This window comes from Cyprinodon variegatus, unplaced genomic scaffold (genome assembly GCF_000732505.1).
Source record: "Cyprinodon variegatus isolate N-32 unplaced genomic scaffold, C_variegatus-1.0 Scaffold842, whole genome shotgun sequence".
Lineage (NCBI taxonomy): Eukaryota > Metazoa > Chordata > Actinopteri > Cyprinodontiformes > Cyprinodontidae > Cyprinodon > Cyprinodon variegatus.
Window position 1 is genome coordinate 120,201 of NW_015151295.1, and position 13,456 is coordinate 133,656.

Below are 13,456 nucleotides of genomic sequence, written 5' to 3' on the forward strand. Positions count from 1 at the left end.
CTGCCTAATCAATGACTCCCAGCTAATATATCCCCAGATTAACGGGATTATCCCTTTAAAATCTCATGAAACTAAATAAAAATACTGATAAAACGGATTTCTGCTCCATCAGGCCGATCTGCTGAAACTGGGATCATCATCCTCGGATCCTTATCAGCAACTTCTAGTTTATGGTGATCTAAGGCGCCACAAAGACAGCAATAGCTCTTCATCAGCAGAGCGGAAAGTGGTTGGACTCTGCTTTTACTCTTCTTTTTTAAAGCTCTTATAAATTATGAAAGCTGTTAATTTTACTCATCCACGTTATTTTCCTTGCAAAAGTGTTACAAATATCTTTATGAATTAAGCAGAAGGCAAATAATGAGATGTTTAGGGTAACTGATAATTAGTTTGTACGGAAGAGACTGAAAAAATAGAAAAAGTTAACACATTTTTAAATTTTATTTCAGTATAATCTGAATTCTGACTTTAATCTTGGATTCTGACTTTTTTTCCTCACAATTCTGACTTTAAAATCAGAATTTTGACTGTAATTTCAGAGTTTTTACTTTGAATTCTGATTTTTATCTCAGAATTCTGAATTTATTCACAGAATTCTGACTTTTTTCTCATATTAAACTGAAATAAAATTAAAAAATCAGTTAACTTTTTTTTTTTTCCCAGTGTCCTGAATCCTCTTCCGTATGTTTGCCATACTGTTCTTTATTATAAATATATACGAAAGGCATTCTTTCCCATTATTGTTGCAATCACAGGACTCTATGCTGTGGAATATTCTTAGTCTTCCAGGTCATAATCATTCCAAAAAAGTAATAAAAAAACAATTAATCTGATATTTTAATTGAAAAAGCTTTCTGAATGGGAAGCAAAACGTCTTCAAACTTGAATACAAAGTCCAGTGGATTGATTTTTTTACTTTTGTTTTTACTTTTTTTTAGAATCAAATGATTCATATTGTAAATGAAACTTAAAAAAATGGTGTAAAAATAAACTTTTGGGAAACTTCTTAAACAAAAAAAAAATTCTGGGAGTAACTTTGCTGTTTTCTTAAATTTTATTTTGTTTCTTTTTCTACATATGCAATTTTTTGTAAAAATTTTTTTCATAATTATATATTTTTAAATGTATTATTTTTTAGATTGAGTTTTGAAAATGCATTCTGTTCTAATTGTGTTTTCCAGATTACATTTGCTGTGTTGCTGCGTCCTCTGAAAGCCACATTCATGGCGCCATGGCCTGTTGGGATTTAAAGACACTTTCTATTGGTCCGCCTGATGTTAGAAACATTTTTTATTGGTCAAGAGCGAGTGTTTCTATTGAAATGAAGCGAATGTACAATTTATAGAGAATGCAACTCGTAAACCTCAATTAAAAAAGAGACAAAGTAAATTTTACAAATTTTTTTCAACAACAAAAGACGTACTATTGTTTTCCTAGTAAATTTTATTCAACCAGTCCAAAGATCAACTTTATACTGTCAAATAACATTTTTTTCATTTTGATTATGTAAAACTCTTTCAATAAAACTCAATTGGATTTCAATTTCAATTTACAAAACTTTTTTTTTTTTTGGTTTGAAACAATAATGGAACAAAATTCACTGCATATTAATATGGCTTATGTTTACATTCCTCCATCTGATATCTAAGATTTATTTAGAAATACAGCAAATAATTCAAACAATGAAACATAGAAACCGTCTGATGTTTATATGTACCAAGGAATAACAGAGCACTGCACTGCAAAAGAATTTAAATCTAAATAAGTCACTTTTTTCTTAAAATAAGTGCATTTTTCTTGAATTGAGGAGGGAAGTGAGACTCTTTGCCAATGGAACAAGATGATTTACATTTAAAATAAGAAAAAACAATTGCTTTGTCTTATTACAAGTCCTTTTTATCTAATTATTTTATTTTAAGAGTAAACCTGCTCATTCCATTGGCAAATCATCTTAATAATCTACACAAATTAAGGCTAAATATACTTAATTTAAGAATGTTTTAGTGTGTTTTCGGGGTTGATTTTTTTGTTTGTTTTTCTGCTCCTTTTTAAAAACTGGCTTCCATATGGAGCAATTGAACTCTCAACTCTCTCAATTTGAATTTGCATAAGAATTCTCCTTTTTAAAATCAATATACATTTACCTGAAGCATATTTTTCTGGTGTTATTGTTACAGCTTGAATTTACAAACTACGTTGTGGTTTGATTTAGAAAATAATAGTTTATTGGTTTATTTTATAAAGGTTATTTTCTTTCTTGAATCATCAAGTCCTCCTAATTTTCTTTTTTAAATTAAGCTTTCAAGTGAAAAAAAGTTTATTTCTTCATCTGATTGGTCTGAAACATATCGTCCTGATGTCACACAGAGCTGATCGTTTCCTCTGCAGTTTCACTCATTTCATTCCAAAATGCATTGAAATGAAATAAACATGGATGTTCAGTAAAATGAGTAGAAGAAATTTTTTTATTTATTTTAATACATGATCCAAACATCAAATTTACAGTTAAGTTCTAAAGTATATTTTTGAATAAATGTCCCAATAAAAGTAAAAATTTATTCAAAATCACGATTTAAACACTTATTTAAAAGATGTTTTTAATCCAACACTGAACCTTATATTACAAAAATATCGAGTGAAATAAATATATGTGGTTTGTTGAAATATTTTTGGGAGTCACGGGTTAAAAATTTTGGAAAGCCCTGATTTAAAGAATGAGTTAAATCTTTTTGAAGTGAAACTTGCCCACCTGTAGGAGCAAAATGTCATCATGCCATCATGGAGGGCTGGAAAGCTAAAATCTAGTCAGAGTTGATTCAGCAGATCAGATGAAAACGAGTCCACTTTATGGGGTAAGATAACTTTAATAAAAAAATATGCACAGATGAAGGAATCTGTACATAAAGTAAAAAAAACGTAGTTGTTCTTTTTGATCGTCTCATTAATACATGTGATTTACTACGATTTTCTAGCGGGAAACATACATTTACTAGTACAATTCACCAGTCTGAAATGGGGAATCACATATTTATGAGTACTACTTACATATTTACATGTATAAAACACAAATTTATGTCTGGGATTCAATTCAATTCATTTCAGTTTATTTCTATAGCGCCAATTCACAACATGTCGTCTCAAGGCACTTCATAGTTCACCAGATCATCCAGTCAGATGGATTCAAAGTTTTCTATCTAAGGAAAACCAGTTGATTGCATCGACTCATTAACTCTTCAGCAAACCCTCACACTAAGCATGCTTGTAGTGACAGTGGAGAGGAAAAACTCCCTTTTAACAGGAAGGAACCTCCAGCGGAACCAGGCTCAGTGTGAGCGGCCATCTGCCGAGGCCGACTGGGGTTCAAGGAGACAGAAGCAGAGACACAAAAGGCAACTGTTAAGGCTGGTTTATGCTCAGAAACCAGGTCGTCTGCTGCACCTCTCCAAAATTATAGGTGACCCCAGAAAACGACTCATGAAGATGAACCAGCTAGAATAGCAAGGTGTGCCAGAACGCTGGGACCCTTTTTCCACCTGGATCCCCGCTCTTTTCGCACTTATGTCCCTCTGTTGTCGCGCAAACTTGCCCCCACTTCCTCACCACCTCGGCCGTATCTAGACCCACAGCTAGTTCCTTATTGCCCCTCTTGTTGTGGCATGGAATAACATAGCGCAGACCATGCTTCAATATTGGGCATAAATCAAAAATATCTACGATAAGCTCATTGTGGCCGTTTCTCAATATGCGTTCTTGAGCGTTCTCGTGTGCTCGTGTACTCGTGACACGTCATCAGCCTCAGCCCGAGTACCGTTCCAATTCTCGAGAAGGTCAGATCGAGAACGCATCAAATCCCCGGATGTTGTTCTCACCCCGCCCTCTTTATTGAGCATGCATCAGAGCAGACTTGTGCGTTCCTCAGACTGACCGCTTCCCCAGAATGCCCCGCGGCCGCAGCTTGATTCCAGACAGCGCTCACAGTGTTAAGTTAAACATTCCCTTTTCTGCTGCTGTTGTTCTTCAAAAGTACGTTTTGAAATCATTTGAGGCGACAAAATTATACATTTAAGCCTCCCTGTGTGGCCTGTTTACAGAGTTAGTGCGAAATTAAAAAAAAAAGTCCGACGTTGAGCGGACCAGAGTGACCAGGAGACCTCCGAGGGACGTTGCATGTGATGACGTCACGAGTACGCTTCTGTTCCAATACACATACGTGCTGGCGTGCTCGCGTTCTCGTCAAGTCCGATCTTCCTGTGTTCTCGTCAAGAACGGACTTGACGAGAAGGCCGTTTCTCAATTCACGAGAACGCGAGTACTCGCGTTCTCGTGAATTGAGAAACGGCCTGCGACACACTGCTGTGGGAGGATAACCAGGCCTTACATCAGCTCCACAGGCGGCCTCGTCCAGGAAATACACAGCCAGGCAGACAAATTTGCAGAAATTCACAAATCTACTTTAGGGAATCAAAAATTTACACATAAAATTTTAATTTTAATTGTTGGAATCACACATTTGCGTGTAAAAACCACCAATTTGCATGTAAGAATCACACATTTGTACCTATATATCACCAATGTACTGGTGGATATCACAAATTTACTATTGAAAATGACAAATTTACGACTAAAAATGAAAAATTTACGACTAAAAATGACAAATTTACAAGTAGGAAAGACAAATGAAACATGGAGGAAAGGGTTTCCTCCATGGGAGCCTCAATCCACATAGAATTAAAGAATAAACATATAATTGGACTTTATTAATCTCACATTGGAGAAATTTCTCTCTCCATTTAACCCTTCCCTTGGGGAGCAGTGGGCTGCCACTCTGTGGCGCCCGGGGAGCAGTGTGGAGTTAAGGGTCTTGCTCAGGGACCCAGAGTGCAGGCTGTGGGGATCAAACCAGGTACTTGCAACCTTCTCAGAGCACAAGCGCACTGCTCAATAACCTCTAGGCCAACACTCCCCCTATTTAGTTGAATAAAATGACACCACAATGAAAATGTAAATTAGATTATATTAGATTATATTCCGCCTTCTCCACTGAAATAGTTCCATTTCAAATTGTTTCAGGATTCTAATCCAGCTGACTTGACGTATGTCTGAATAGTTTTATGTGATTATTTCCTTGCAGCTCACTGTGATGTCAGATGTTTCTACTGCAGATAAAGGAACCAATACTGATGATAATAACTGTTTTTTTTAAATGTGACTAATAGTTTAAGTGTTGGGACTAAAAAGAAGTAGAAAGGGAAGAAAAAAGCGTCGATATGAAGGAGCTGAATCCTAAACACACAAACAGGAGGTGTGTGTGTTCATGCATGAGTAATCCCAGCCTTTACAAAGTCTGCCTTTAATCTCAGGATGATCTCGGGATTAACTGTTGTCTGTATGTTAAACCACTCAACGCTCATTATGTTGCTTATTAACCTGATGTCTCCTTCTCACTTGGAGATGCAGGAAACATCATTTTTTAAGTAGTTGATCCTGATTTACTGGCCCTGATGAGAAGCTTAACAGCTGGGGAACATTTGAAGGCTGTAAACAGGGATTATTTTCCCCCCTCGGATTAATCAAGTGGAATCTCTGCCCGTTAAAATCGAATTGCTTCATCTTTTAAACTGATCAACAGGTTTTGGGTGTTAGAATGAATGATAAATACATGCAGCTATCTTAGAAAACAAAGAAAGGGGAATTTATCAGCTGTCTAATCTCTTTCAGATTAGTTTTATTTTAATTTGTGGATTATTTCCACAACTCTTCATTTATCTAAACAGATTTTCTTTCTCATTTCTATATTTTCTCATCACAAGGGCCAAATTAGCAGATATATGTATATTATATAACAGATTTTATTTTCTTTCAGGTATTAAAACAGTGATGAAACTTTCCCTTCTCTCTCACTTCCACCCTGCAGCTACTATTGAGATTTTTCTCACCCGTCCTGAGTGGAAGGACAGTCTCCACTATGCATGTTTTTTACGGCACGGCTGCGGCCGTGGAGGACATGCAGACGGTCTGGGGTGAGGTGAGTCTATTATCTGTTGCAGAGGCAGGAAGGAGGAGGGTGCTGGAGGGGAGGTGGGGGTCCCTCCCAGACTCACTGGAGCCTTGTTGTAACAGCCTCATTGAGACTGAATGGGACGTCTTAATTACTCCAGTTGTGAAAACTTGAAGGAGGGGATGCAGCAGGCTTTGATCTTCAGGTTGGGGCATCTACTATAAATACGGCTGCTTGGAAACTCAATCATAACTTCTACAAGTGACCATCCTGAGATCCTCTCCTCTGACCTGGACTTTTTTATTCTCTTTCTTCATCCTGTGAGCATGAAGGGTTATTTCTCCATCGAGTGGATGGCCCAGAGCAGTAAGCCTGCAGACCAGCAGACTTTACCTGCTCCAGCATCCGGGCCGGCGGCCTGGGGGACCAATTCAGAGAGCCTGCCGGGTTTTTACTACAAACCCAAACCTGAGGAGCTTCTGGAAGCAGAGCAGCTGGTGAACCCATTCAGCCAGGAGGCCCCTCAGCTGCAGACGTCACCCAGGAACCAAGGTAAGAGTTTAACCCTCTATGGAGGGTTTTTTTATACGTAAATATTTCATCATCACCTCCTAAATTTACAAACAAACATTTGATATTTAAAAAATTTATTCATTTCATCTGTTAAGATTGCAATTTATGTGAAAAAATGTGTTTGCTTTTACTTTATTTATTTTATATGATATTCAGATTTTGAAATGTATCTGAGAATTTACAATAAATAAATAGGCCAATAATATTGACATAGTGACAATATTATTGTTTTTTAATTTTGCAAAGTATCCTTTAATGAAACTAAAGCACATATATTTACCCCAAAATTGTAATCAAGTAAGATTAACGCTTCGTCATTAAAAACTAATCTAAAAAATGATCATTAAGTATTAATTAACTCCTCGTAACATTTCATGTTTAAAATTATGTAATAAAAAGAGAGCAAAGTTATGAGCAAATTCAGGTTTTACATAATATATCATAATTAAAACAAATAATTAAATTGAAAAAGAACAATTCAAGGCAGAGTAAACACTTTGTAGATTATATTTACTCGTTAATCTTAATCTTACAGCAGGTTTAAGTAAGTTTGTGTACAGTTCATTGTTTATTCTCACCATGGATGGAGTAAAGAAACATTTAAGTCAGGCAAAAGAAGCAACGTTTTATTAAGAGATTACTCAAAAAAAAGTTTGGTGCTGTAAAAAACTACTCAGAAAGTCTCTAAAGTAAGAGTAACTGAGTAAATGTAACTAGTTACTATCCACCTCTGATAAACCATCTGTTTTCTAAATGTTAAATGAATGCATTTGTGTGGTTTTGACTTTTTTATGTTACGTTTTGGTTCGTTTTGTAGTCTTAAAAAGTTTAAAGATACTAATATTAGAAATTAGAAGTAAAAGAAGTTGTTTAACATTATTATTATAAGTATTTGCACAGAATGATTTATTCATTTTTACCTTTAATGGTAGATTTATTTATTTATGATTTTTCTTCCTCTTTCCAGTCAGTGAGGCTGGTTTCAGCAGCTGCACCGAGGAGGAGACCTCCGGGTACGAGAGCGAAGGAGGTCAGTGTCATTCCCCCACCTCCCCCCCTGACAGCGCCTCCTCCACGACTCCCCCGTCGCCCCCCGTGGGCAGGAGGCCCCGCACAGCCTTCACTGCAGAGCAGATCAGCAGCTTGGAGAGGGCGTTCAAGAGAAACGCTTACCTGGGAACACAAGACAAGGCAGAGCTTTGCAAGAAGCTCAACCTCTCTGACAAACAGGTAACAGCTGCCCTTCCATCACCATGTCTGCCTGATCAGTTTATCTGATCACGAGCAGCAACTTATAAAGTTACACAATAATTACAGGTTATTAACTCTTAAAAAGTATGATGTTTCTGTCATCATTTACATTTGTTTGTACTTTGATAACGCTTTTCCGTTTTCTAATATTTATCAAGAAATATCAATTAGATACCTTTTTTTTTAGGTATTTATAGTTCAGTTTATCAATATATGGAGTGAATTCTGTTCCGTTATTGTTGCAAGCAAAACAACAGGTTTGTAAAAAAAAATTTGAAAATGATGATATTTAGAAATTAAAATTTTAAAGAAATTGAAATAGAAAAACTCATCCTGAAAATGAGAAATTTAAAAATAAATGCTAACAAATAATTTCTGTTATACACAGAACTAAATATAAAAAAATGTATAAACATTAAATCAATGTGTAAACTTGATTGAAACAATACAAATTGCAAAAATAAAATATTAAAGAAAGATTTTATGGAAAAAAAATTTGGAAAAATACATAAGAAATCTGTACAAAATATTTAAAGAAAATCTGCAATAGTAAAATACAAGAGAATTTGATAAATAAAAAAAAAACAGAATATAAAAGAAAATTTTGGTATAAACAAATCTAAGAAAAGATTATTTAGAAGTTTGTCAAAGGTATATTACTTTGTTTCTTTTATAAATTTCTGCTAACAAAAACTTGTTCTTTACTTGCAACAATAATGGGACAAAATTCATTCCAAATTACTTTTCAGAGCTTAACTGATACTTCAACCACTTTTTAAGAATTTTCTGAAAATTACATTTTTCTTCCTAACCTTCCCAAACTGAAAATTTATTTACCAGGATTTAAATTTTGCTCTCTAGATTTCATTTTGCTAAAGAGTTTGACAGAGTTTACGTTCCAAAACTTAAATACTACTAGAAAATATAAGCCGTACTTCAGTGATCTTATAAGGTTATTTTCTGATGGTTGTCGGTTAGATTCCAGTATTTATTGGCAACTTTAAAGTTTACTTTCTGGTACCTGAGGATTGCTTGTTGAAAATCTGTGGATGCTTTTCCAACCATCCAGTTTAATTTGGGTTCAGGGAGCTTTCTTTAACTTACCTGTGATGTTCCAGCTGTTACTTTCAGTTTCAATGTGAAAGAGCATTTTTCTATTTTTATTATTGCTTGTTATTTATGACTGTTGCTCCAGTCTAACATGCTTTCCCTGATATTTCTCACAGATCAGAAACTGGTTCCAGAACAGGCGGATGAAGCTGAAGAGGACGGTGCAGGACGCCTTGGCTCATGCCTGCCAGGCTAATGTTGCCTCCCGCTTCATGCATTATCCTGAGCTGCAGGCCTACAGGCCCGGGCCGTACCCCAGGTACCACGCAGCAGCGCCAGAGGCAACGACTGCCGCTTCCTACGTTCATCCTCACAGCCTTCAGTACAGCTCTCCTCTGACCAGCACCTCCGCTCTGCCCCTGGACTCCTTCTACCAGTACGGCAGCCTGCCGGGGGTCATGCTGCCCGCTGCCACCTCTCACCTCAGGGGATCCTACCCCTCATACCATCAATACTACTGATCAGCAGGAGCATCAGGAGTATTTCTGGGACAAAAGAATCTATTTTTAAATAAAATCACTGATCTTGTTAAGATTAATGGAACCAAGCGGTTTACAAAATCCTTGAACTGTAACCGGAGCCTTAACTGGGTGGTGTGCAATAATATAAACCGTGTGTTAATTTCTGCATTTGTACAGTTTGGATCTATTTAACTTTGGATTAATGAATCTTTTTATTTAGAGTTGTTTTTTTTTTGTGACTGTGAAACTAAATTTAAATAAAAGAACTATTGTTAACATGTCTTATAGTCTTTTCTATACGAGCAGTATGGAGTGAAGTTTGTGCCATTATTGTTGCATAAAAAAAAAAATGCTTTGTTCATGTAAATTTGAAAAGGAAAAAACAAATCCAATCTACAAATGGAACTTTAAAGAACTTGAAAATCAAAACATTTCCCCTAGTGTTTTCTCAGATTTTATTTATGCCAAATTATCAGAGATGGCAAAAGTACTAACTTTCCGTACTTAAGTAAAAGTACAGATACTTGTGTTAAAAAATACTCTGGTAAAAGTGGAAGTACTGATTAAACTTCTTTACTCAAGTAAAAGTAACAAAGTACAGGCTTGTAAATTTACTTAAAGTATAAAAGTAAAAGTAGAAACCACTTTTTTCATGCCGTTGCCTACATTTTAAATGGATGTCTGCCAATAGGACTAGATCTCCGTTGTGTTCATTTTCAATCATCTCGTCGTCCATGCTACTATGCTAACGCCACCGCCACCAAGCTGCAATGATTTGCCGCGAATGAATACCGCCGAATCTGTCGATTCATCATGTAGTGGTGCGTCAAATGCAACGTAGATTCCCATCCAATTAGATTGAATTTGGTATTGATGACGTGAAAAATAATAACGGTAACTCCATTGAAATGATTCAAAACTAAAGTAACGAGCCAATTTTTAAAAATGTAAGGAGTAGAAGTAAAAAGTCGCCATAAAAATAAGTAGTAAAGTAAAGTAAAAATATCAGAAAAATCTACTTGAGAACAGTAACGAAGTATTTGTACTTCGTTACTTCGCATCTCTGCAAATTATGTCTTTTTTTATCAGATTTTTTTTCTTTTAACTATTCAAAATTGTTTTAACAATTGTTATAGGTTTTCAGAACATTTTAAGAAATTATGTTCATTTAAAATAGCCTTTTAGAGATCAGTTTCTCTTTACTTAAAGCCAAATACAGACACTAATTCTTGAACAATGAGAATGTTGTAGCTAGCGTCCAGGATCACCAATAGAAATGTGTCTTCATTCCTCACTCCAGAGGAAATTCCAACCCCAGAGCGAGGAGAATGTTTTCTATTTAAAAAATGTTAGAAAAGAATGAAATTCCCAAAGATCAACCTGAAAAAGAGACATAAACCAAAGATAAAAATAAATTATAAATAAATATCTATTAATAAATCATCTGGAAACATTAAAAATGAATCACTATTAAAACCTTGATTCGTAAGACGTTTTTCAAAATTTCCTTTGTGGATTCTTTTTTTTTTTCTTGTTTTTTTTATTTTATTTCCAACTTTACAAACTGTTAAAAACTACAATACACATTATTTGCTTGCAAAATAATGGAACAAAAGTCACTCCATAACAGCTGTACTTCCTGTAGGTAGTTACCTGAATGAGTAAAGTCAGGCCGTGGATTGTTACAGTATGCATAATGCTGTATTGTATATGGGAAATTATGTTTTGATTTTCTTCTTAAAACTGTTTTTATACATTTTACCAGCATCAGTTTTCCATATAAAAATACAATTAAGCTATTAATGATCAAGATGCTAGGAGTCATAAAATGAAACAACGCTGATGCTAAATTGGGGAGTACACAACATGTACGTTTTTATAAACTTTTCTGTAAATCGATGAATCACTAATTGGTACACTATTATTTGACGTACGCAGTGGCGGTTCTAGACCAAATTTAGCAAAAATCCAAATTTATTTAGTTTGAAAATGTTTATTTTTGGCTTGAAAATGTTCATTTAGATTATCCTTAAAATCATAATAAAAATCCCTTAGCATAGCAAAAAAGCAAATAAAAAATTGTAGCTATATAAATATCTAAAAGATCAAATAAAGCTATTATTTAGAGTACTAGGTCAATATACATTCATAATTTAGGAATTTTACATATTTTCAACTTAATTGAAGTTAAAATTACAGTTTTCTATAAAAATCAGAATTAGAACTCAAGAAAAACCGATAAATTCAGCTGTAAAAAGTAGAGTATTTTTTATTTGTTTTGAAAAAAAAAACATTTAGCAGATGAAAAAAAGGATCCCGTCTCAATACTACTGAACCTATCATCTTTTTTTTTTAAATTTAATTATAAATAAAACAGAAATTTTTGAAATAAAAAAAATAAATAGATCCTATCAGTAACCATGTCTGTTCCAGCGTATATCATCATTAGAATTTCTTTAAGTATTATGTCTTCAGTTCAGGGGCCATAAGAAGGGCCAGGACAGGATCTACAGGGGCACTGGCCCCCGTTGGCCCCTGTCTAGAACCGCCCATGACCCTGCGTCATAACCAATGTCAGCTGGAGTTAGGCACCAACCCAAGGATCAACTGCAACAGATTATATTGAAGATATTTGATGATTAAAAAAACATTTTTATTTCACATAGAAAAAGGAAACATCTGAGTTCTCAGGATTCAAAAACATTTTCAGAGCCCAATACTGAACCGCTTTATATATTCTCACTAACATTTTTAACTAGCTGTCTCTGAACAGGTTTACATCAACCAAACACGTTCTCTAGACATGAATAAATGTCTGGTGATATTTAGAAACTTTATTCATTTGAGTCGGTTGGTTTCTTCCCATGAAGCCAGTTTCTTTAGACAGACAATTCATTTTATCAGTCAAATTGGAGGCTTTGGGTGAACCATCCAGAAGATCAATCTATTCCAAAATCAGTTCAATCACTTATCTCTAGATTTTGATCTTCATTCGTTATTCCATCTCTTTAGTCCAATGCAGCAGCTTTACTAGCAGCAAGGACGCCCCGCAGTATGATGTTGTTACCTCCATGCTAGACAGTTGATGCTGTGCTCTTATGTTTAAAAGGCATTCATTTGTTCACTTAAGGTGTAATTCTTTGATTTTTTAGCTCAGTTGTTCTCTCATATGATCATTAAGCTTTTTTTGTGGATGGATGCAGATTTCAATCAGGCTTGAAGGTGTAGATTGGGATTATCCATCCGTCCATTCATCCATTTTCCGTCACGTTTATCCACCCAGGACAGGTCGCCAGTCCATTGCAGGACAACACAGAGACAAACAGGGCAAACAACCATTCACACACACACACACCTAAGGAGAATTTAGAGAAGACAATTAACCTAACAGTCATGTTTTTAGGCTGTAGAAGGAAGCCGGAGTACCCAGAGAGAACCCCCGCATGCTTAGGGAGAACATGCAAACTCCATGCAGAAAGACCCCGGGCTGCGAATCGAACTCGAAACCTTCTTGCAACAAGGCCACCATGCAGCCCTGATCGGGAGTAGTGTCCCCTTTTCTGGCTCGGCACCCTCTCAGTCAAATGCTGTGAATTTCTGTTCACTATAGGAAATAAATTCTTATTTATGGAGTGAGACAACTGCCAATAAAAACATACATTATGTCTAAATTTATAAATGAAAGTCAAAAACGGAAATAAATGGAACATTTGTTTTTGTTCCTTGTGATATAATCTTAAATACACGTGACATCACATCATCTGTCAGAATGCAAGTTAGAAAGTTACAACCCTGTAATAATACAATTATTACATAAAATAATCTTGGAATTTGCATCCATCATTTTTTTATTTGTACTGGGGAATTTGTTATTTGTACTCATAAATTTTTGATTCCTACTGGTAAATTTGTGATTTGTACCTATATTGTTAAGCTTTAATTTTGTTACTCATATTCCTAAAGCTGTAGATATTTCTATTTGAGTTCAAATACATTTTTTTATTAAGGTTTTTAACTTTCATTTACATATTCAGACATCTAGTTGTTATTTACAGTTATACCA

General features: G+C 35.1%; 1 protein-coding gene across 1 annotated transcript; it reads left to right on the forward strand.

Moving 5' to 3' along the window:
- Positions 1-5,957: 5,957 nt before the first annotated feature.
- On the forward strand, positions 5,958-9,632 carry LOC107099158 (transcription factor LBX2-like). Its single transcript, XM_015397173.1, has 4 exons — positions 5,958-6,025; positions 6,121-6,550; positions 7,539-7,801; positions 9,049-9,632. Exons 2-4 carry the CDS (start codon positions 6,325-6,327, stop codon positions 9,391-9,393), a joined length of 834 nt encoding a protein of 277 aa, XP_015252659.1. The 5' UTR covers positions 5,958-6,025; positions 6,121-6,324; the 3' UTR covers positions 9,394-9,632.
- Positions 9,633-13,456: the final 3,824 nt, after the last annotated feature.